General features: G+C 53.3%; 10 protein-coding genes across 10 annotated transcripts; 6 read left to right on the top strand and 4 right to left on the bottom strand.

Moving 5' to 3' along the window:
- Nucleotides 1–646: 646 nt before the first annotated feature.
- NUU61_004177 (glycoside hydrolase family 3 protein) lies at nt 647–3,186 on the top strand (the record flags this gene model as incomplete). Its single annotated transcript, XM_056654759.1, has 4 exons — nt 647–746; nt 814–1,250; nt 1,316–1,963; nt 2,005–3,186. 4 exons carry the CDS (start codon nt 647–649, stop codon nt 3,184–3,186), a joined length of 2,367 nt encoding a protein of 788 aa, XP_056512786.1.
- Nucleotides 3,187–3,843: 657 nt separating this feature from the next.
- Nucleotides 3,844–5,672, bottom strand: NUU61_004176 (FHA domain protein; the record flags this gene model as incomplete). The annotated part of the gene is made up of 3 exons (XM_056654758.1): nt 3,844–4,455; nt 4,506–4,602; nt 4,660–5,672. 3 exons carry the CDS (start codon nt 5,670–5,672, stop codon nt 3,844–3,846), a joined length of 1,722 nt encoding a protein of 573 aa, XP_056512785.1.
- A 1,277-nt stretch (nt 5,673–6,949) lies between these two features.
- Nucleotides 6,950–8,974, top strand: vac8 (protein anchor VAC8; the record flags this gene model as incomplete). Its single annotated transcript, XM_056654757.1, has 5 exons — nt 6,950–7,123; nt 7,203–7,494; nt 7,547–7,792; nt 7,848–8,597; nt 8,643–8,974. The coding sequence occupies 5 exons, from the start codon at nt 6,950–6,952 to the stop codon at nt 8,972–8,974; spliced, it is 1,794 nt and encodes a 597-aa protein (XP_056512784.1).
- A 547-nt stretch (nt 8,975–9,521) lies between these two features.
- On the top strand, nt 9,522–10,262 carry NUU61_004174 (exosome non-catalytic core subunit CSL4; the record flags this gene model as incomplete). Its single annotated transcript, XM_056654756.1, has 1 exon — nt 9,522–10,262. The coding sequence occupies one exon, from the start codon at nt 9,522–9,524 to the stop codon at nt 10,260–10,262; it is 741 nt and encodes a 246-aa protein (XP_056512783.1).
- Nucleotides 10,263–11,128: 866 nt separating this feature from the next.
- NUU61_004173 (GTPase RIA1) lies at nt 11,129–14,748 on the bottom strand (the record flags this gene model as incomplete). Its single annotated transcript, XM_056654755.1, has 6 exons — nt 11,129–11,508; nt 11,579–11,904; nt 11,966–13,519; nt 13,575–14,518; nt 14,608–14,628; nt 14,686–14,748. 6 exons carry the CDS (start codon nt 14,746–14,748, stop codon nt 11,129–11,131), a joined length of 3,288 nt encoding a protein of 1,095 aa, XP_056512782.1.
- A 385-nt stretch (nt 14,749–15,133) lies between these two features.
- On the bottom strand, nt 15,134–15,661 carry NUU61_004172 (DUF4604 domain-containing protein; the record flags this gene model as incomplete). The annotated part of the gene is made up of 2 exons (XM_056654754.1): nt 15,134–15,582; nt 15,634–15,661. The coding sequence occupies 2 exons, from the start codon at nt 15,659–15,661 to the stop codon at nt 15,134–15,136; spliced, it is 477 nt and encodes a 158-aa protein (XP_056512781.1).
- Nucleotides 15,662–15,933: 272 nt separating this feature from the next.
- On the top strand, nt 15,934–17,615 carry NUU61_004171 (WD repeat PRP19 family protein; the record flags this gene model as incomplete). Its single annotated transcript, XM_056654753.1, has 5 exons — nt 15,934–15,946; nt 16,024–16,068; nt 16,122–16,569; nt 16,626–17,089; nt 17,149–17,615. The coding sequence occupies 5 exons, from the start codon at nt 15,934–15,936 to the stop codon at nt 17,613–17,615; spliced, it is 1,437 nt and encodes a 478-aa protein (XP_056512780.1).
- A 582-nt stretch (nt 17,616–18,197) lies between these two features.
- Nucleotides 18,198–19,242, top strand: NUU61_004170 (putative RING finger domain protein; the record flags this gene model as incomplete). The annotated part of the gene is made up of 2 exons (XM_056654752.1): nt 18,198–19,028; nt 19,096–19,242. 2 exons carry the CDS (start codon nt 18,198–18,200, stop codon nt 19,240–19,242), a joined length of 978 nt encoding a protein of 325 aa, XP_056512779.1.
- Nucleotides 19,243–19,955: 713 nt separating this feature from the next.
- On the bottom strand, nt 19,956–20,502 carry NUU61_004169 (mitochondrial 54S ribosomal protein mL43; the record flags this gene model as incomplete). Its single annotated transcript, XM_056654751.1, has 3 exons — nt 19,956–20,247; nt 20,312–20,394; nt 20,464–20,502. 3 exons carry the CDS (start codon nt 20,500–20,502, stop codon nt 19,956–19,958), a joined length of 414 nt encoding a protein of 137 aa, XP_056512778.1.
- A 147-nt stretch (nt 20,503–20,649) lies between these two features.
- On the top strand, nt 20,650–22,062 carry NUU61_004168 (U1 small nuclear ribonucleoprotein 70 kDa; the record flags this gene model as incomplete). Its single annotated transcript, XM_056654750.1, has 4 exons — nt 20,650–20,974; nt 21,039–21,166; nt 21,229–21,316; nt 21,416–22,062. Coding segments are annotated over 4 exons (1,188 nt in total), but the record flags the coding sequence as incomplete, so codon positions are not given.
- Nucleotides 22,063–22,614: the final 552 nt, after the last annotated feature.

The raw sequence follows: 22,614 nt of genomic DNA, 5'->3' as shown, positions 1-22,614 counted from the left end.
CCTTTCGGTTAAGGGATATTATAACCGAAGGATAGCTAATTTTCAACTCTCTTTCTATGTATGTTCTTTATTTTTGTCAAACTGTATTACTACGAACCAGCTACTTTCCTGCTATTTCCTCGCCTGACCGCATCGCTAAGTGAGACTGGAAATAACAAACACCAAACCTCCGATACTTCAAATTCGTATATCTGCTGCAGCCATCCCCCTCTCCCCCCCCTTAATTTTCCTCATTAAACCCAGAAACGATTGACATCATCAGTCGAGAAGTGGTCCTCGGCTTCCTGATCCACTTAACCCTAATCGGCCAAGGTGCTCGGCTTTCCCGAGCGGCCGTTATTTTTTCTGGCTGCGTTCTGGTCCGGCTCTTCCAGCATCCACGTAATCACTCCTCCTCAATCCACGTAATAGCGCTGTCGCAAACATAGGGCTGGCTCTACTAGAAGGGGTATTACACTCGGTTTCTGCTGGCTTGGGTCTCCACTCTACGGTTGGCAATCTTCCGGTTTGCCGGCATCATGGAACAGACCATGTAAATAGACTTGGACATCCCTACAAACGCCATTGAAAATTCTAACCACGCTCTTTCTTTTTTCTTCTCGCACTCGCTCGTTTCTTCTAACTTCTGATCATTCATCTCGCGGAGATGAAGTTCCATTCTTTATCCTTGTTGGTGCTGCTGGGCTCGGTGACTGCCTCGGCTAGCAGCTCCAGCTCCAATGCAGGTCTTCTTTCCAACAACAAAGGTATAAATATCCTTCCAATATTTAAATATTTGGCCACTCAATGACCAAATTGACCCTTGGTTTTCAGTCTCGCTCGGCGATTGGCAATTGGCCTATGAAAAGGCCTCCCGATTCGTCTCGAAGCTCAGCACCACCGAGAAAGTGAAGCTCATCACTGGAAGCAGCGTGAACACCACCGATGGCCAGTCTTTCACTGCGCTGGAGTTCCTGAATGCCGATATGGGTCTGCAAGACTATTATTATGTCTCGGCATTCGGCCAAGCCTCGGCTTTGGCTATGACATGGGACAAGAAAGCCATGTATGCTCAGGCCAAGGCTGTTGCAACGGAATTTTACCTCAAAGGGATTCAGGTTCTCGATGGCCCGACTTCGCAGCCTTTGGGCCGCACCGTGTGGGGTGGGCGGGCTGTTGAAACATATGGCTCGGACCCGTACCTGAATGGTATTGCGTCGGGGTTGAGTACGAAGGCGTATACGGATGCTGGTGTCATTGCTGGTGCGAAGGTATATTATCCCTGAATTCGAGGGTATTGTTGATTATACGACGTTGCTAACACTGTCATGTATAGCATTTCATCCTCAATGAACAGGAAACTAACCGCACTGGGGGTGACGGTGGTGGAGGAGGACCCGGTTCCAAGCCCAGTCGCGGCAAGTCTTTGTCTTCAAGCTCCGCTGCTGCCAGACCGACCTCCCCGGCCTCTAGTGGAAAGGGGGGGAATGGAAAGTCTTCTTCCTCGTCGGCCCCCTACTCTTCCAATGCGGACTCCAAAACCTTCCACGAGACCTACCTCTGGTCCTTCTATGATGCGGTGCACTCGGGTCTGGGTGGCATTATGTGCGCGATGACCAAGGTCAACAACACCCTTTCATGCGAATCGTCTTCTCTTCTTCTGGACATCCTAAAGACCGAGCTTGGTTTCCCAGGCTTCGTCTTCTCCGACGTCAACGGCCAGCAGAATGCTCTGTCATCTGCTACCAACGGTCTGGACTACGGCTCATCCAGTCTCTGGAGCACGTCTGCTATCAAAGGCTATCTGAATAGCCACAATTTCCCCGAGACTCGCCTCAATGACATGGCAATCCGCAACCTGATGGGCTACTACCACGTCCACCTCGATAACGGCACCCAGCCGTCAACGGCAAAGACGGACGCGTACGTCGATGTGCGTGGCGAGCACGCCAAGCTGATCCGTTCGCATGGCTCCAAGTCTATGGTTCTTCTGAAGAACACCAAGAACGCTCTTCCTCTCAAAAGCCCCACAAGATGTCCATCTTCGGCTCGCATGCCCGCGCTCCCATTGCTGGCCCCAACATGGCTTTCAGCGTCCAGGGCTCGGGGCCTACGTATGATGGCCACCTGGCCACGGACTCCGGGTCTGGACAGGGGTCCCTGCCTTACCTGATTACCCCCGAGACCGCGCTGACCATCAAAGCCAGCCAGGATGGCACCATGCTCCGCTGGGTCGCCAACGACACCTACGCCGCGTCCAGCGGGTCAGCGCTCGTCATGCAAGGATCCGACAGCACGTCGGTCACACCTGCGATCAGCAGCTACGCAGAGAACACAGACGTCTGCCTGGTCTTCCTCAATGCGCTTGCCGGTGAGGGCGCCGACCGCACAGAGCTGTACCACACGGACCAGGACGCACTCGTAGCCAAAGTCGCCGACAACTGCGCCAACACGGTTGTAGTAATCAACACCGTCGGCGCCCGGCTCGTCGACAACTGGATCACCCACAGCAATGTGACCGCAGTCCTGTACGGCAGCCTGTTGGGCCAGGAATCGGGCAATTCGATCGTGGACGTGTTATACGGCGATGTCAACCCCAGCGCCCGCCTAACCTACACCATCGCCAAGAACGAGTCCGACTACAACGTCGGCCTCTGCTACACGCAGCAGTGCAACTTCACCGAGGGCAACTACATCGACTACCGCTCCTTCGACGCGCGCGGCGTCGCCCCGCGCTACGAGTTCGGCTACGGCCTCTCCTACACGAACTTCAGCTACTCGGGTCTCCATATCGACGGGCCCGCTGCGCTCTCTGTTTACCCGACTGGCAAGCTTGCTGTCGGTGGCTATAAGGATCTGTGGGATGTTGTTGCCAGCGTCAGCGTAACTATTCGCAACATTGGCGCCGTTGATGGTGCCGAAGTGCCCCAGCTCTATATCGGGTATCCTAAGGCGGCGCATCAGCCTGTGCGGCAGCTGCGCGGGTTCGACAATGTTGAGATTAAAAAGGGCGCGCAGACTCAGGTTAAGTTCCATCTGCGCCGTAGGGATATCTCTCACTGGGATGTCAGGGCTCAGAAGTGGGCTGTGGCTGAGGGCTCGTACAGTGTGTATGTCGGGGCCAGTTCAAGGGATCTGAGGCTGCGGGGGAGCTTTTCTGTGGAGACGAAGCCGGGAAGTGGCTATAGTAGATCTGTGCGGGAGTAGTGCTTTACCTGATAGAGAGAGAAGGATCAAGCTGGGGCCTATACAAAGCATTATAGCAAAGTGTCTGTAATGGATCTTCCTTTGAATTCTCCTTTGTCTCTTATTGTAAATTGGCTACTTTCTTATTTCCTAGAGTGTCCTTGTCTCATATTCATTGATTCAAAACCTCGAGCAGACACTAACAACCCAATCAGGTACAGGTCACAGAAAGAGTCAAAGGCTCGGGTAACAACAGGACAAGAGCAATAGAAGAAAATACCATTATCTCTTGATATGTCACCAAACTTTGGAAACGCCGGCCCTGGAGGTTGTTAAATAAGGGAATATCAAAAGCGAAGGAAAGGGAGAAACGGGGGCTAAGAAAAACGCCGGGGGGGGGGGGGGGGGGGCATGAGCAGTTAAATTAGAAAAGAATATCAAACGCTATGGAGAAATGCAAAACAATATATAGACCAGACCAAGCCAAGACTTTCGGGAATAAGGGCATAAGTGGTCCCGGGGTGGAAATGTGCAAGATGCAAAAATATGGCAGTCCATATAAAATGAAATAGTCGAAAGGGATGGAGTATTTTTGCAATAAGGTCCGCTTCAGAGAGGTTCTGCAGACGAGCAACAATGAACAAAAGAAATGAAGTGGGTCCCTCAGGGACAAGCGTGTCACGGCATCCCGGCTCGGCCATCGAATGCCAGTGGCCCCGAGTCGTTTCGAGGCGTCAAGGGGTTTTCGTCGGATGTTTCCGAGCGCACGGGGGTGTCGGTGCGGAGGTGTGACTGGTGACTGGAAGGCACACTGAGTGGCTGCGTGGGCTGCCACCCGGGGATGTTGGTAGCACTACGAGCAAGGTCGTCCTGGCTCGTGTTGGGGGCGGGGGAATCCGAGCTTCGGGTGTCTTCAGACGCCGCCCCTGCTTGCTGCTCATCATCTATGTGGAGGTTCTCGACATCGTCAACCAGACTCGGCTCGTCAGAGTGATGGTTTTCTTGCTGATCCTGGGTCTCCCCAGCACTGTTGGCTGTGAGACCGTTCGTGGATTCTTGTGTCTGTGGCGGATCTTCCTGGGTACTTTCTGCTACCGCTGGCTTTTTGGTATCCTTCTCCCCATCGCCCTCGAAATCATTCGTATCGTCGACCTCGGCGCTCAGATCCGTAAATGCACGACAGTTGGGGCACTGGAACATGGGGTAGTCGGGGGAATGAATCAGGCGACTGATACATTTATAGTGCCAGACGTGGGCGCAGGCCGCCATGAACAAACACTGGTAGGGTCGCTTGGCCATGGTTAGTATCTGGAGAGGATGGAAAAGGATGATAGACAAACCAAAACCGAACCGAGACATATAGAACATTCGCGACACCCGGAATAATCGGCAGCATCACCCTTGCCCAGGTTCTTGATGAGGCTTTCGGTGTTTTTGCTGCGGGATGTCAGTCAGCCTGGCACAGCGCAAAATCACTCGATGGCATGGACATACTTAAACTCATTGGGCTGTTGCTGCCAGGATCGATTACACTCAATCCGAATCCGAACGCATCGGAAGATCATTTCTTCCCCGCCTCGGAAGTCGATTCCCAACTGCACAATATCACCATCCTTGATGGAGTACAGGCGGGACACCATGTTCGGTTGACTCAAGCGCATGTGATTCAAAAAGGTCCCCGACGAGCTTCCGACATCCTTGACATGCCACTGGCCATTGGCATACAGAAATTCACAATGCTTCCGGCTGACGACCTTGGATTTGAAGCCAACAGGGGCATCCGAGGGTTCGGTTGGGTTGGGGATAGGGATCCCATCACGCTCCGAGTACCGGCCCACACGAATCACACAGCTCTCAGACGGCAGCGTACGAGCGATGGGGGCAAACGGCAGCGACGGTCTTGAGCTTTGGAGGGAATCTTGGTAAGGGAAAAATCGGATGGTGGCCTTCTGCTTCGGTTTCAACGAAGTGCCCTGCGCCTCCGCCGAGGTTGTGCCCGCCAAATCTGTCGCATCACTTTGTGCGGCAGACGGTTCAGGCGAGGGACTAGATGCTTCGGGATTGGCATTTCTATCCAGTATGCGAGGTGGGCGACTTTGCACAGCCGAAGCGCTCCTTAACCGCGCCATGACATGAGTTGTCTGAGTGCGGTCGGTGGGAGGTGTCGATCGTGAGGACTCGGTCGATGAGCCCTGGCTATTGGCGTCGGCAAGACCGTGAGAACTCGAAGAGGGGGCAGAGGTGTAACGGGACAGAGCAGGCTGGTCACTCTCGGGACATGGAGCTGTCGAATTCCCCACGTGCGACGGAGATGGGTCCGGGCCGGAACTGGAGGTAGGTGACAGCCAGGGGACCCGACTACTGAAGCTGTTCCGATAAGATCGGGGGCTGGGGGAAGAGTTGGCGAGGTTTTGGGTGTAGGCGCGGAGCTGGCTGAAGCGACGGAGTCGTCCCGGACGAGGAGAGTCGGAGAGCGAGGCGGAGGCGGTGGCAGTTGAGGTCGACATGAATTCTTCTGTCTTCTTCTCTTCTTCCTTTTCTTCTTTGTCTCGGCAAATGCTGGCTCCAGGGAAACCAGGGGAAACTTGGCACCCAAGAGGCCTTTGCCTCGAATATGTCTTCCCTTCAGAGCAGGCACGTCACCCGTGGGATCTGCAACTGGGCTGAGGGCTCGAAAGTGGGGAGAGGCTTTACGACACCGGAGTGACACACCCCCAGAGTTGTTCTCACAGGCCTTGGTTTGATGAAATGCAAGATCCTGCCAATGCTGCCAATGCTGGGAAATTGAGAGAGAGAAGAGAGAGAAGACGGGAACCACCAGAGAGAGGGGTCTCTTGGGATGTGAACCGAGCGGAACCAGACCCAGCCTTCTCTCTCTTCTTCTCTCTGGCAACACCTCGGTTGCCTACAGACCTCAACGCCTGGATCTATTGGATCTCGATTATTCTCTTGTTTCTACGCTCGACCCTACTGTTATTCCTGCGGCGAAATGCTCTCCCATTTGCCTCTCCAGCAGAATTACCCGGTGGCAAAACACAACGCCACCGGGGACTATTTAGATCGACATGCTGAGGTAGCAGAGTCCAGTAGTAATCCTAATAAGGGATTCGATATAGATGCATATCCATGGATAGATGCAAGCGGGGCTAATATGTAGGAGAGAGAGAGAGTATTGAACATGCGTAGACCAAGGAATATCAAAAGAGCATCCTCGTGGATCATCCGGCTGATCATCTGCGTCGCGTCACAAGAACGACTCGATGGGCTCTCGGATGTATGAAGCTACCCTGGAAGCCGGAGAGAGATTTAGAAAGTAATACATAACACTCATAATACCCATAATACTTCTATCTAGTTGATGAGAATAGTCAAGAAAAAGAATGCGATCGTAGGTTATCAAAGGTGACCGGACACTAGTGAGCTCCTCCAACCCCCTCCCTTCTCAACCTCACTTCCTCTCTCTCTCTCTCTCTCTCTCTCTCTTCCTCTTATCTCGACCTTGTTGCTTGATCTCTCCATTCTGGGGGCCAAAAACCCCATTTCGTCCCTTTCTATCACGCGCTGGGTTTCTGTGTTCCCATCCGAGCTTTCCCCTCTGGTATATGCACTGCCGTCTCCTCAACCTCATCTCGCATTCTGCAACCTCCCAGCCGCCTCCAACCCCCCGCAGAAATTGCACCACTCGACCTCGTTAACACACCCCTCGTTTCTCTTTTGATCTCTTATCTCCTCTCTGTTCTTTCCACTTGCAGGGCCGCTCCTGATGCGGGCCTGCTAGTCCACCATGAGTGGAATCGCAACCGCCTGTCTGTCATGCCTGTCGGCGGTCGACCGATGGTGTCATATCACCGCGTGTCTCGGCCCCATCGGAGCTCGCACTCGAGACACCATCTACGAAACCACCTTGGCCGAGAATGAACGCGAAGCTGTATCAGACTTGCTGGGCTATTTAGAGAATGTATGTGGGAACCCCGATCGGGTGGATTGGTTGACTTGTCATCTGCCGTGCTCTGGACTGATCCTCGACGAATCGACAGCGCGCTGAAACCGATTTCTTCTCCGGCGAACCTCTTCGAGCTTTGAGCACCCTTGTGTACTCGGAAAATGTCGATTTACAGCGAAGCGCAAGTCTCACCTTCGCCGAAATCACAGAACGAGGTGCGTACGATGAAATCGATGGAACCATGACCATCTCTGACGCTGGTCGATCAACAGATGTCCGTGAGGTCGATCGCGACACGCTCGAACCTATCCTTTACCTACTCCAGAGCTCCGATATTGAAGTCCAACGGGCCGCCAGTGCCGCATTGGGTAACCTTGCCGTGAATGGTTGGTTTCCCCCTTTGCCTTGATTTCGCACGGTCGCTGATAGCATACACAGCAGAGAACAAGGTTTTGATCGTCGCACTCGGGGGGCTGGCCCCTCTGATCCGCCAGATGATGTCGCCAAACGTGGAAGTGCAGTGCAACGCCGTCGGATGTATCACGAATCTGGCGACACATGAAGAAAACAAGGCCAAGATTGCTCGCTCGGGGGCACTGGGTCCCTTGATCCGTTTGGCCAAGTCAAAAGATATGCGTGTCCAACGTAATGCGACCGGCGCGCTGCTCAACATGACCCATTCCGGTACGTGCAGGTTCACTCGAGAGTCCTTGGCCGCGCTGCTAACCCCAATAAACAGACGATAACCGACAGCAACTCGTCAATGCCGGCGCCATTCCTGTTCTCGTCCATCTGTTATCTTCTCCCGACGTTGACGTTCAGTATTACTGCACGACTGCTCTCAGCAACATCGCTGTCGATTCGACCAACCGCAAGCGCCTGGCGCAAACAGAGTCCCGTCTGGTACAGTCTTTAGTGCATCTCATGGATTCGTCGACACCCAAGGTGCAGTGTCAAGCCGCGCTGGCCCTGCGCAACCTCGCCTCCGATGAAAAATACCAGCTCGAAATCGTTCGGGCCAAGGGTCTCTCTCCACTTTTGCGACTCCTCCAATCATCTTACCTTCCTCTGATTCTCTCTGCTGTCGCTTGTATCCGCAACATCTCTATCCACCCGCTTAATGAGTCTCCCATCATCGAAGCGGGCTTCCTCAAGCCTCTTGTGGATCTGCTTGGCTCGACTGATAATGAAGAGATCCAATGCCATGCCATTTCTACCCTTCGGAATCTTGCGGCGAGCTCCGATCGCAACAAGGAACTTGTTCTGCAGGCTGGTGCCGTTCAAAGATGCAAGGACTTGGTTCTTCGGGTCCCGCTTACCGTCCAATCTGAAATGACGGCCGCGATTGCCGTACTGGCACTCAGCGACGAGTTGAAGTCGCACCTCCTCAACCTCGGGGTGTTTGACGTCCTGATTCCCCTGACCAATTCCGACAGTATCGAGGTGCAAGGGAACAGTGCGGCTGCCCTGGGTAACTTGTCCTCGAAAGGTATGTTTTGATGCTATGCTCCAGACCATTCACTGATGATAGTAGTGGGCGATTATTCCATTTTCGTTCGAGATTGGGCAGACCCGAACGGCGGCATCCACGGTTACCTGCATCGCTTCCTGGCCAGCGGAGACCCGACCTTCCAGCACATTGCCATCTGGACCCTTCTCCAACTGCTCGAATCTGAAGACAAGAAACTGATTGGCTACATCTCCAAATCCGAAGATGTCGTGCAGATGGTCAAGTCAATTTCCGATAAGAACATTGAATCCGATGAAGAAGATGTGGACGAGGGCGAAGGCGAAGTCATTGCGCTCGCCCGGCGATGCCTCGAATTGCTCGGCGCTGGTCCCAAGCAGACTTTGGTTGAAGCATAGGACCCCTGTTGTGTTGTTTTATTTTCCTGGAACATCCCCTTTCCTTTCGGCTCGTTTTGTTCACAGGTCGGCCGGCCTCTTGTTGATTTCTCCTTCCCTTTTGTCACTGGGTGTTGTATGGGCATTGAATTCCCTGAACTCTGAATTTCCTTTCTTGCAGCGGGCCTTTGGAGTGATCGGGACTTGTATGTGTTTATTTCTCGTTCTCTCATGTCCATGGTATTTCTGGGGTGGTGCCGTTGTCTTGTTTCTACGCATACACTCTTGTATCCACGCTAGATATGGGCTCTATAATTAATATCCCCAAAATGCCAGTGCCCCATAGCTTAGGGTATTTTCTAGGGTTGTCGGCAACAGGGTCCTGCCTAATATCTATCGTGGCTCAGACCGTGGTGAACTGGCAACTGGCGGATGAGGTCACTCCACACGGGAAAACATACCTCCGCCCCGAGCATAGCTCCAGCAAAGAAAAAAAACCCACTTCCTTCCTGCTTCCTCACAACCCTTTAGCTCATTCTTATTTGCCCCCGAGGGCCATTGCGATACAATGGCTGCCTCGCTCCCATCGCTGGCCATTCCAGGCCAACGCCTGGGACCTGCATCCTCATATTCTGCAGGGCCTGGAACACACGTGCAACAATCCAGCATCTATGCCTCCATCGCGGGCCCCGTCTGCCTGGATCCCGCCCAGCCCAAAATTCAAGCCAAGGCAACTCTCAGGGTATCACGGGTTGCTACCAGCAAATACCAAACCCGCAATCCACAAGCCGGAGCCGTTGCAGCCGCTCAGCCCAAGCCCCGGTACAACACCCTGCCGGCAGTCGACTCCATCGTCCTGGCGCGGGTGACGCGGGTGCAGAAGCGCCAAGTTGCCGTTTCCATTCTTGTGGTGCTCGACGACACGCCCAGTGTAGGTGCTGACCCGTCGCGGACCGCCTCCGACAACGATAACGTCGCCTCTATTCTCACCTCGGCCGCGAACCCGGAGAACCACAGCAATACCGACGAACTGCGGTTCCAGGCGCTGATTCGGAAAGAAGATGTGCGTGCGGTGGAGAAGGACCGCGTTGTGATGGATGATATGTTCCGTGTCGGCGATATCGTGCGTGGCTCTGTTATCTCCCTCGGCGATCAAAGCTTCTACTATATCACTACCGCCCGCAACGATCTGGGTGTCGTCATGGCTCGCAGCGAGGCGGGCAACATGATGTTTCCGGTTAGCTGGAAGGAAATGAGAGATCCTCTCACCGGTGTTGGTGAGCCCAGGAAAGTGGCCCGGCCATTCTGAACGGCAGATAATCTAGCCACTTCTTGATGTGTGGCGATGTCAACTGTTACGGATTCGTGACTACTTATCCCCTTCTCCTGAAATGCCATTATTGGCAGACCGAGCCATTGGCACACAGAGGCCGAATTGAGACATCCTCATCTGCACGAGGCAGGAATGTCTTTCGTGCCGGATTCACGAGGCTTCCACGCTTTGAAGCCTCAAAGACTCTTGTCCAAGCGAATATGCCCAGGGCATCGCACAGGGACTCTAGATCGCTTTGACCTCGCATATGGTGCATAATATCTGTGAGCTGACAGCATCAGCTCTCATCCACCCTTGAAGCAGAGCCCCAATGCGCTGATTGTGCACTTGGAGTCGGTTCATCACGACTCCAACATTCATATGATACCCCCATGACTATGAAGTCAGAATACATAACATTCTTTCCATTTAGCTTCCCTTTCCACTGTGTACCCCTCAAACAGCATGCTGCCACAGCTACTACTATCTATATTGCTAGCCCAGCGCTAGGTTACCCTCCTCAGTATACACGGCCGAGACCTGATCCATGTCGGGCTGTGTTTGTCAATGGAGGCAGAGTGACGGTTTTGTCAAAAACACGTAGAGGACTCTCATTCTTTGCAGACCCTCCTTTTTTCTTCGTCTTTCCGTCTCGCTTGCTGCCATGAGGCTGGAAAGAGGTTTTCTTGGGGGTTACAACACCTATATATCTCATAGATCTATACAATTGATCATTTCTATTTTCTTTGAAGGTATCTGGTTCAATTGGACTGATATGCACGTTCACCTTCTCTGTTGTCAACCAAGAGATTGGAATGGTATTTATCACATTTTTTTAAGATCACACTGTGTGTACGTCCCTACTACTTCTTCAACGTCTTCTGCTTCTCGGCATCAATCAACTTCCGCCCCTGCACTACCAGCCCCTTACGGCTGCGCACCGCATCCATATAACGCTTAGCCACGTTCTCCCGGTCCGCCAGCTCCCCAAGATCCTCCAATTCCTCCTCTGTCGCCGGCACCCAGAATGGATCCTCGTCGAGGGCCTCGAAGCCCGCGAAGATCAGCTGCGGTTGCGCGGCGCCCGACGTGCGTTTGCGAATCTCCTCGGCGAACCCGAAAGACTCGGCGACGGGAAGGAGTGCCACAATCGTGAAGAACGGGGTCCCCTCCTTCATGGCTTCGGACAGGATGCGGCCGCGGCGACGGGTGATCACGGCGTAAACTCGGCCCAGGACCTCGGCTGTTTTTTGTATCACGAATGTCAGCTTTGCCGTAATAGTAGTAGAAATGGTTAGATGGGTGGGACTGACTCGTTGCTTGGATCTCGCAACTATACATTGCCAGCATCACCCGGGGACTCCAGTCCAGGAATCCCTGCGTGATACCCTCACGCACGAGCTTGATCGATTCGCCGGTCAGGCGGCCCAGGTCGAGCTCGTCGCCTGTGTTGGCTTGCACGGACAACTCTTCCAGGAAGACGGCAATGCCCTGGATCGGCTCTTGACAGAGTGGGCCTGCACCCGTTGCCAGCTGGAAGGCATAGGCAATCTTGTCACAGAAGTCACGCACCAACAGTGCCTGGTAGTTGTCGCCATCGGCAGAAGCACTGGCGTGTTGCTTGGGGTCATCGAGCAAGCTAAAAGATTTAGCTGTTAGCCTTTCATATACATCAGAAGCATTGGTTAATTGGGACTCACAATTTTTCGCACGTGTTAACGGTTGTTGCGTCTACCAGGATATTGGGCCCGACTCTTCGAGGCCCAAAAGCCGTGATTCTGTCTACCACGGATTTCCATAGCTCCTTGTCATCTTTAACTTGCTCACTGAACAATTTCTCGAGTTCTGCACGGAACTCTTGGAGAGAGAGGGTGCTGCCCTCACGTGTCTCGCCGCTAGCATCCGCATCGGCTGACTCGACTTGCTGTCCATTTTCTAGAGTACCCTCAACTGGGTGTTCAGGGTCAGGCTTCGCCTCGGCGACAGAACGCTTCCCAGACTGGAGCCGCTTAATGGTGCCAACCTGCTTGGTGAGGAAATCCGTCACGGTCTCTGGCAGCGGGACAACGCATAGCCGGACCGTCATCTGCTTTGAAGCAGAGACCGTCAACACACCCCCGCGTCCCAGGTCAGGGTTCTTTGGCGGGGCCATCTCTAGAGCGCTGACGATAGTTTCACGGTAGGGCACGATGGCTTCACCCGTCTGGATTTCGCATCGGGCAAACCGCTCACGTAGGTCTTTGACGCAACGCTCTAGGTGCAGTTCGCCTGCTGTAAGGATAACATGTTCACCACTGGGCAGCACCTCGTACTGCGCACAGGGGTCGCTCTGCTCAAGGAGACGCAGACCCGTCACCATTTTGCCCAGATCTGCTGGGTTAACAGGCTCAAGGGCGACTCGGACGATGGGAGGAGTGTTCAGTGAAACACCCGCCAGGTTGATGCTTCCTTCGAGCTGGCTGCAGAGCGTCCCCGTCTTGAGTACATATCCGGCGAGACCACCAATCCCAAACACCACACCGGCTGGTACGGACTGGAGTGGTTCAAGGCTCCTCCCCATCAGCAAGTACAAGTCCGTGACAGTGACCTTTTTTGGCTCTGGGCTTGCGTGTGGGTTTGCCGGCGAGAACTTGGGCGGCAGCACGTAGATTGAGTCACCCACCGACAAAGTCCCTGAATAGAGTCGAGCAAAGCCAATGAGATGCTCTGGATCCTCCTTCTCTCCAGCATCTTCCTCTTCCCCCTTCGTCTCCTCCCTGATCAGAGACGTGTTTTCGAAGGCTGATGTCATGCGCGCAAAATCATCTGCTTGTCCAGTACTAGACTCTGCTTGCATTTTTGCAATCTCTTCACGCTTGCGGCGAGCAATTTCTCGGGCCTCATCCGCAGTCATGGTAGTGCCGCTTCGCCTCTTGCTTGAGGAAAGTTCGCTTTCGGGGATGGCGACCATCTTACTCACATATGCCACCACGGGCTCCTCGGAGCTTGTCCTGAAGTTCACCATGGCTTGCTTAACGTCATCAGCCACAAGCGAGGAACCTGGTGATTCTTCAATCATTTCGGGCAGTCGAGCGGCCTGGGCAGATGGAGGACTCGGGAGATACTCGATCACAGAAACGAGCAGAGCCGTAGACAGTGGCAGCCATGCAGAAAACAAAGTGGTCATGATGTTTTTGGGGTCGCGAGAGCGTAGAATGTATGGTGGGATAGTGATGTTCAACGACTTGGTGATTTTCTCCAACAAAACGGGATCTCTGGTCAGAGTTAGCGAATTCCCTGGTAGCAATGCATCTATCTCTCTCGAGTTACCCTTTGCCCTTGCCTCCTCCTGTGGTAGCTGCATAGGCAGCCCAGATACTATCCAGAACCAGCTGCACAAACATGGGTTTCAATGCCCTCCCTTTTAGGTGCTTTTGACCTAGCACTCGTTTTGTCTTGGGATCCAAGAAATAATCACCCCAAAGCACTTTTTCCAAGACTGTCCGCTTAATTCCGAGTTTCTTCTCGTAGATAGCGGCAAACTGTCTGATTGTAAAGGCCCAGCCATCCACTGCGCTGCAGAAGATGACGTTGTTTTTCTCGGGTGCAAAGTAAAGATCCTCGTCATCGCGCTCTTCAAACTCGGTCGCCTCGCTGATACTCTGGACAGACTCATCATCTACGAGCTGCTTCTTGGCTCGGTCTTTGTCTCGAGCCGCTGACGCATTGATGCGATCTTCCATGCGCTCGCGCCATTGCAAGTCTTCCTCCATTCGTTCGCCCTGGTAAAAGCTGCCGATTACGGCATTGACCTGTTCCAACAGTCGGGTGAGATGCGAGAAAGCCTCAGCGGGACTCATCATAAGCTCTGTGACGAGCCGGTCCATTTTGTTAATAACCAGGATCGGCTTCAGCTGCTCGACCCAAGTCTGCCGCAGCACTGTTACTGTCTGACTGCAGACTCCCTCGACTGCATCGACGAGGACCACTGCACCATCACACAGGCGTGATGCCGTCGAGACCTCGCTACTGAAATCGATATGCCCCGGCGAGTCGATCAGGTTGATCAAGTACTCCTTGGGCACAGGCGCCGCGTCCGGGGCTGGGCGGCGGAGCATCGAAAAGAACAGCGAGATCGCCGAAGATTCCATCGTGATGCCTCGGAGCTGTTCATCTGGCCGCGAGTCCAGGTAGCGGATCTTGCCCGCCAGCTTGGGCGAAATGATGCCATTGGTGGCTATCAGACTGTCCGTCAACGAAGTCTTGCCATGATCCTAGAATGAGGAAAAAATGATCCCAGGCGATTAATATCAAGAAGAAAAGAAATTTGCCCATGGGCGTTGCGCCGGTCTGGTAGACTTACGACGTGGGCCAGAATACAGATCTAGAGGTTTGTGGTTAGTATGGGCCTGACATCACCGTGGGATGGAGGGGCACTCACATTTCGAATGTCCTCGGGTTTCCGTTGCAGACGGACGAGCTCATCGACATTGACCACGGGCATTTTGACTAGCACTTACCATGCCTGATCTCACTGTTGAAGGTCAAAGAAGGCGAGGGTGGTGAATGCGCGGGAGAAAAAAAAATTGCTGATAAATGGGGCAATACAAGACACGCCCTTGGTCGACTGGGATACCACTCGAGAAATTTTTTTCGTCTTTTCTTCTGGAATAGATTTACTAAAGGAAATTTATGGAAATTGTTTAATGTGTTCCTGAGTCTATTCTCATTTGCTAATGACTATGGCTTGGGGCTGTGGAATCGCTAGGATGACGCTATACAACCCTGCCTTGTTTTGACTCATGAGTCGTTCAAAAATCCTTCTTCGCGATGAGTCGACGGTGACTCTGGTCCAGCAGAGTTGACCGAGATCCATGCTTTCCGATTGATTATTCTTCATCGAAGGATAGCTTGATCTTCTTCTGCTTCTTGGGTTTCCGCGAAGTTGGGCCCTTGGGAGGTGGCTCTTCGGGCTCTTCAGGCTCTGCCTTGTCTTCGCCCACTACTTTTGCTTGTTTTCGTTTCCTCTGGCCGCCAACCTCGGTGAGATTGCTCTGTTTAGTGCCAGTGGACTCTGTTTGAGAGGATGCTGGGTTCTCTCCATCGGATTTGTTCTCGAGCGCCTCTCGCTCTTTTTGGTCGCTCGCACCCACCAGGGCCCGGTATTCCTCCTTGGAAATCACTTCGTTACTCTCTTCATCGACATAGGTGGGCTCATCATCCTCTTCGTCCTGGCGGCTCTTGAGCTTTCGCGGTCGCTCGACTGGTCGTTCTAGGCGACCGGTGGTATTCCCGTACTGGCCTCGGAGCTTCTGGAGGAAAGCGGGCTCCTTTGCCTCTGAGAAATAGGTGAGACGGGTCGGAGATCAAAAGGTTAGACACAACCAACCGTATGCCAGCTTCGAGTTCTTCGACATGGTGACACTATCGAATGCTTGGTGTGATATTCAAGCAAATTTCATGCTGTCCTCGCAAAAATCAAGCCTGTAGATCATTGAGAGCCTCTCATTATAAATTTCAGAGCCCGCGACAAAGAGATTTTGCGGCGACAAGAGAACGAGGGAAGACGAGGTTGGAGACACCGCGAACAGCTCCAGGCGCTAAACCGCAACGGGACACATCGAAAAGTCCAAAGGAGCCGCTCCGCGTCGACTCCTCCCCATCAACCTCCCATCCACCTCGATTCACCATGCTTTGTGCCAGTGAGTAGCTTCTCGTCTATTGCGCTTGGAATATTGCGTTTGCGCTTTGTTTTTCACTAACTAGCTTTCAATTCCAGTCTCCGGCGAGGCCCCTCAAGTGCCCGTCGTCTCTCCCAAGAGCGGTAAGTCCATCAATTCGCCTTTCGCGCAGGACGCCCATCTCATTCCCACGCAGGCAGTGTGTTCGAGAAGCGTCTCGTTGAGGCCTACATTGCCGAACATGGCAAAGACCCCGTGAACGGCGAAGAGCTCACCGCCGACGATCTGATCGATGTCAAGTCACAGCGCGTTGTCCGGCCCCGGCCTCCTACCCTCACTTCCATCCCTTCCCTTTTGAGCGTATTCCAGGAGGAATGGGACGCTTTGGCTCTCGAAACATATACACTGCAGCAGAATCTGGCACAGACGAGGCGCGAGCTGAGTTCGGCCCTCTACCAGCATGACGCCGCGGTGCGAGTGATTGCGCGACTGACGCAAGAGAGAGATGAAGCTCGGGATGCACTGTCCAAGGTCACTGTGGGCGCTACTCGCACTGCCGCTGCGGGCGGCGGCGAGGCGATGCAAGTGGACTCCGCGGGCTTGCCCCAGCAAGTATTGGAGCGGGTTGAGAACATACAGGCAGCGTACGTGAAATTGATCTTTCCGATGCTGTGGTCGAAGCTGACTTTACTCTTTCCAGACTCTCAAAGACCCGCCGCAAGCGCCCGGTCCCCGAAGGCTGGACCACGAGCGACGCCATCTCCGCATTCAAACCCATTGAGACCTCCGAACCCCTCTACCCTGGTGGACGTGCCCTGTCTGTAAACTCGAGTGGCGAGCTTGCTCTTGTGGGTGGTTTGGATGGTGTGGTCGGGGTCTATTCTCTCCCCCAGAAAGCCGTTGTACAGACTTTGAAAGCCGACGGCCCGGTCACCGATGCGACCTGGGCAGGTAACAAGGCCGTTGTTGGTTCATCCACGGGAACAGTCAAGGTTTTCGAGAATGCCAGTGAAGTCGCAAGCTTCAGTTCTCATGCCGGCGAGGTGACTGCCCTCGCTGTACATGCTACGGGTGACATTGTTGCCTCAGTCGGTGTCGACAAGAGCTACGTCCTCTATGATCTGTCGACGAATGCCGCAATCACTCAGATTTTCACTGATGCAGGTAAGCAATGCCTTTGAAATTGTTTATTCGAGTTGGTATCAATGCTAACAATTCTTCAGCCTTGTTGTCGGTCAACTTCCACCCTGACGGTCACCTAGTTGCAGCTGGTGGTGCAGATGGCCAAGTCAAGATCTTTGATGTCAAGACTGGTGCCGCCGCTGCAGACTACGCGATGTCTGGCCCAGTCAAGTGCTTGTTCTTCTCCGAGAATGGTACCTTCTTGGCTGCAGTGGCCGGCAATTCCACCACTGTCTCCATTTGGGATCTGCGCAGCTCCAAGGAAACCAAGGTGCTGGACACGGGCAGCCAAATCAACTCGATTTTCTGGGACTACACCGGACAATTCCTCTTGACTGGTGGCCCTAGTGGATTGACTGTTCAGCAATTTTCCAAGACATCCAAGGAATGGTCGGAACCCTTGCGCAGTGCTGTTCCAGCACGTACTGTGGCATGGGGATCAGCCGCTCAGAGCATTGTGGCATTGAATGAGGAGGGTGTTGTCACAGTGCTGGCGGCACAGTCATGATCACAAGAAAAACACCATGTAGTTTTAGAACTAGTCGTCCCTTTGAGTTTCAATGGTGTTTTGTCTGCTTTCTGAGTCCTCTTCACCTCTTAATGCATTCTATCAATCATCCTGTTTTCTCCCTCTTCCCAACTCTTTGCCCCTTTCCCACATCTTCAAATACTACATATCCCTCAGCCATCCCACCAGGCAGGTGGTATTTAATACAGACTGCCACTGTCAGCCACCAGGACTTGCCCTTATCCAACACTCATTCATACCCTCACCGCCCATCCACTGTGTTCATTGTCCGGCAGATCCTTACCGCTCGGAGACTCGGCGTTTAACCACCACGGCCGCCGTCGACTCTACCTCTTCCATTATGCAGTCTTGGCCATTTACGCCACTCGACCAAGAGTTTTTCCACATTACCTCATCTGGGAACCGCGATCTTGAAATGAGTGAACCTGGTGTTCAGATAATGGGCGCCAGGTCCAAGGTAAGTGATCATCCACCTCTCAAAGAGTGGGGCATTCCAAGAGTCGATAGCTCAACTAACCAAGTATCTTTGACTCCCAGCGCACACCTCACACACCTCATCAAATGTCAGAAGAAACAGATGAAAATGGCCAGCCCTCATGGCATCACCATTTCCATCCACCTCCATCCAATATGGCCAACGATCGTGCACCTCGCTTGCCACCCATACATACCCGTAATTCATATGACTTTCGCCGACCGGCACCGTTGGCTCAGGAAGACGAGGTGATCGACCTGACCGCTGAGCCTGAGACATCTCCTCCACGGACTCCGAACAGGCACCCAGATCACCGGGGTTCTGGCAACGGGAGACAGCCTCGCTTTGAAAGAGACATCATGGCGGATATTGTGGATCTTGAAGAAGGGTCTGATATCTCAGCAGAGGCCTCATCCAGCAGCAGCCCAGAGGTGCAATTTGTTGGGGCCACAGTTCGCCAGCAACCGCCAAATATCAGTGCCCTCCCTTCCTATTCTTTATTTAATCCGTCTCTGTTGTACGGAGCACCCAATCCATTCGCTGAATCAAGGTTACCATCATTTTTGGGGTACCGCCATGCTCGCCACGCCCGACACGCCAGAAACGCCAGAAACGCCGGTGTGCCTCTTGGATATATGGATGTGGATAGATTCTGGGTCGGCGATTCCCAACCAGAGCCCCTCCTCGACTTGAATGTTTCCCTGGACTATGATACACCGTCTTTTCCTCTAAATACCCCGAATCCTCAGACCAATCTTTCCCGTCGCGATATATACAAGGCCCCAAGCCCTGCGCCGCAAGGCTTCACCCGGACGATCGGGGAAGACGACATGGCAATTTGCCCCAACTGCTACGAGGAACTGGGCGTTGGTGAGGGCAAGAAGCAGCAGATTTGGGTTGCGAAACCTTGTGGACATGTGTGTTGTCCCTATAGTCCTGTCCGATCCACCTAGTCTGCGAAGCTAATGCTAATACCCACGGTAGGTCTATTGTGGCGAATGCGCAGAGAATCGGTCTGTCTCCAAGGCTAAGAAGGCTACCCAGAAGACCAAGCCTTTCTCCAAGTGCCAAGTCGTGGACTGCGGCAAGTCCGTGAGCCCACCCACGGCCATGTTCCACCTTTACCTATGATCTTCTCGAGGCGCTCTTTTGGGCACGCATTTGCATGATGGCGGTGTTATCGGATGCCATTTAGTTTTATTTTTCTCTTCGATACCCTGGTTGCATGGAACTGGAGGGCGTTTCTCCCAATTCCTTTTGCGGTCTAATTATGATTTTCATGTTTTTGCCAACTCGTTTTCCTCTTGGTTGCCCTGTTGCATCCGAGGCAAGCATTTAGAAGAGCACGTAAGGGTGATTCGCCGATGATAGAGCTGGGGCCAAAGTATAAGCCAGAAGAAATGCTTGTATATGGCCCTTAGGGCCGTTGGGTCTTGTACATTCCGGGATTCCCACTGCCAACACTAGTCACCTGTCAGAGACCGCTTGAATTCCCGAACAAGTACTGTATGTACTTCCCTCTTATCTATTTGATTTGATCTGAGTTGGGGTTGTTCTTTTCCAAGCATCCCATCATTGTCACCGTCCCTTGAGGAACCCCAGATCTGCTTGTCAACAAAGCTTAAAGAATTGATCCGGAGATTCGACTTCGATGTGTTCACACATCGCTCAAAGAACCCAGTTGGCTTTGCGAGCAGTTCCTACAATGAAGAAATGAATAGAAATAAAGACATGGTCAATGCCTGCCAATAATACACAGTAAGGCGCAATCGAAGAGCCCCATCATTCGCTGTTCACAAGTATTAAAAAAAAAAAAGAAAAGCAACAGAATCAACACCAAAAATTTATACACCGCGCAGGTCACCATGGTATGGTGACCAGATGCCTCGCACACTGTCGTTGGTACTCGTGACAGGCTTCTTCGTCCGCTTCAGCTTCTCCCCACTGGCGTCCTTGAGGAGAAGTGTTTGTTTGAGGATGTCGGAGGGTTCGAGGTTGCGGACACAGATAGTCTTATCCTTGCCATTCACGAAGTGGCCTCGGATGATGGGGTGCTTGCGCGGCCGGGGGGCAACTCGGATCTCAATCTGGGGGTGTTCACGGGCGAACGCCGGAAGGTTCTGGCGCAGGAATTCGCTTCGTTTTGTCAGTACTAGAGAAACCTCGATTCTCCCCAACAATTCCTTCCATAATAACTCACTTCATGCCCCGCGAACTGCCAGCCCAGTCACAATAGTGGAAATCAAGACGTTTGCATTGCAAGATGAAGGCGCCGACGCCATTCTGCGGGGAAATACCTGGTCAGCTCTCTGAGATCCGGACAATGGAGACTCCATCCTTCAATAAACATACTCTGGCCGCCGTAACCGTCCTGAGCGCTTGCACCGGCATTGCTGTGGAGAGATGGTCGGGAGGGCGGTCCAGTTGCGATGGTCGGGGACTTTCTTTTTCGCCCGGGCGGTGAAAAGCGGCCGTCGTCTGGGGCTCCCGTGACCACCTCCCTCGCACGCTACCGACGCGAACTTCTCTCTCCTGAGGGTCTTGGTGTCGCAATCTCCTGTCTTCATCTGCTCGTCAGCTGCAATTGAACAGGGGTCCACCATGACGGACAAGCTACCACCCCCTCTCCTGGCTCTCTTCCAGCCCCGGCCACCCCTTCGCTATCTTCCTCCAACCGACCGCGCTCCAGAGGACGTCAAGAAGAGCACCATTTCCGGCGTGGCCCAGTTTCTCCCAGCAGCCCAAGACTTTAAAGAAGAAGCACCATACAATGCCACAGACTGCTGGCTGCAGCGCAAAGCGCGCCAAAAGGTGGAGAAGAAGGAGCGGTTGGCCAACCAGTTGACCCAAGGCCTGCAGGACTGTATGCTTCAATTTCCATTGCGCAACGCCAGGTCCATGAAACTAATGAGCGTTCTTTAAAATAGATACACCCGACAAGGATCCACAGGCTAGAGGCGACCCGTACAGGACTCTCTTTGTTGCACGACTTAGCTATGATGTGAAGGAATCTGACCTGGAGCGCGAGTTTGGCCGCTTTGGTCCCATTGAAAGAGTGAGAACTTTTTTGGTTCGCTCTATCGGATCTTGAAAAAAATGCTAACATCATCGATTTAGATTCGCATCGTCGCGGATCCCGAGTCAACCAAGAAAGCTCATCGGGGCTATGCGTTCATTGTATACGAGCGCGAAAAGGACATGAAAGGTATTGCCACTTCACCTGTCTCGCTTACACTTACTACATCCCCCAATCTCAATTCGTGGTAAGAGAACTCCTTGCTGACACAGTGACCCCCAACCTCAGCGGCCTACAAAGAAACAGATGGAATCCGGATCAAAGACCGACGAGTTCTGGTAGATGTGGAGCGTGGCCGTACTACCAAAGGGTGGAAGCCCCGTCGCTTTGGCGGCGGTCTTGGTGGACGTGGATACACCAAGGCACTACCATCACGCCCCATCGGGCCTGGATTCAACGCACCATCTGGACCGGGTGGCTTCGGTGGCGGTTTCCGGGGAGGTTTCGGCGGCAGAGGCTTCCGTGGAGGATATCGTGGCGGCGACCGCTTTGGTCCTCGCGGGGGAATCGGATACCAGGGTGGCCGCAATGGCTTTGGTGGACCGCCCCCTAATGCCCCCTCAGGTCCTGGCGGTGGACGCAGTGGAGGATTCGGAGGTTCTTACGGTGGTGGAGGCAGATATGACCGCGGGGTCACAGGCAGCAACCGGGAGCCTGTGCGACCGCGTGAGGGCTACTCTGACCGTGACCGTCGTGACCATGACCGCGACCGCGAAGGTGACCGTCACAGGGACCGCGACCGCATGTCAGACCGAAACGGAGACCGCTACCGAGACCGCGATCGCGACCGATACGGTGGTCGGGAGGAGTATAGCCGCAAGAGACATCGTGAGGATGATGGATACGACGACCCTCGTTCCCGGAGAAGATACTAAATCCTGCTCTTGTTTTCTTCTCGCGTTCTCCCTCTTCAAACCTGGTCTGCTGGTGGGTATCCCTGGTGTAACTTGTCTTTTGTCCTGGCTTTCCCAAGGATAAGAGGGTGCGATGAGAGCAACTTCGACACCCGGGCTCACGATGCTCGTGGCTATCGATCTAGGGGTACTCATTCACTTCTCTGTCTAACCTGGTTCCAAAGTACCGAGGTATCTTCATCCCATCCACCCCCGGCATACAGACGTTGGTTGGGACAGGTCCAAACCCTCTCATGGATTGTTCTTGTATTCCCCTGGTTTGCATTTCATTTATTTGTTTTGTTTCTTTTTCCCCCTCGGTGTTTTCCTTCTTTGCTTGTTGTCTCATGGTTATGGTTTCAATGGGACATCATTCTCCGGGGTAAGTATGTACTTTAGTCGAAAATCGATCATGGAATCCGGTGACGCTCAGGTAAGACCAGGTAAGGGCAATGACTGAAAAAGCAGCCGTGTTGGTAGCAACAAAATTCAGACAATGCTTCTATCAGTTTCTCAGAAAGGCATATAGGCAGT

Source organism: Penicillium alfredii, assembly GCF_028826965.1.
Source record: "Penicillium alfredii strain IBT 34128 chromosome Unknown utg000005l_segment0_segment0, whole genome shotgun sequence".
Classification (NCBI taxonomy): domain Eukaryota; kingdom Fungi; phylum Ascomycota; class Eurotiomycetes; order Eurotiales; family Aspergillaceae; genus Penicillium; species Penicillium alfredii.
The sequence above is the reverse complement of the archived record's forward strand: the minus strand, read 5'-3'. Positions and strand labels throughout refer to the sequence as shown.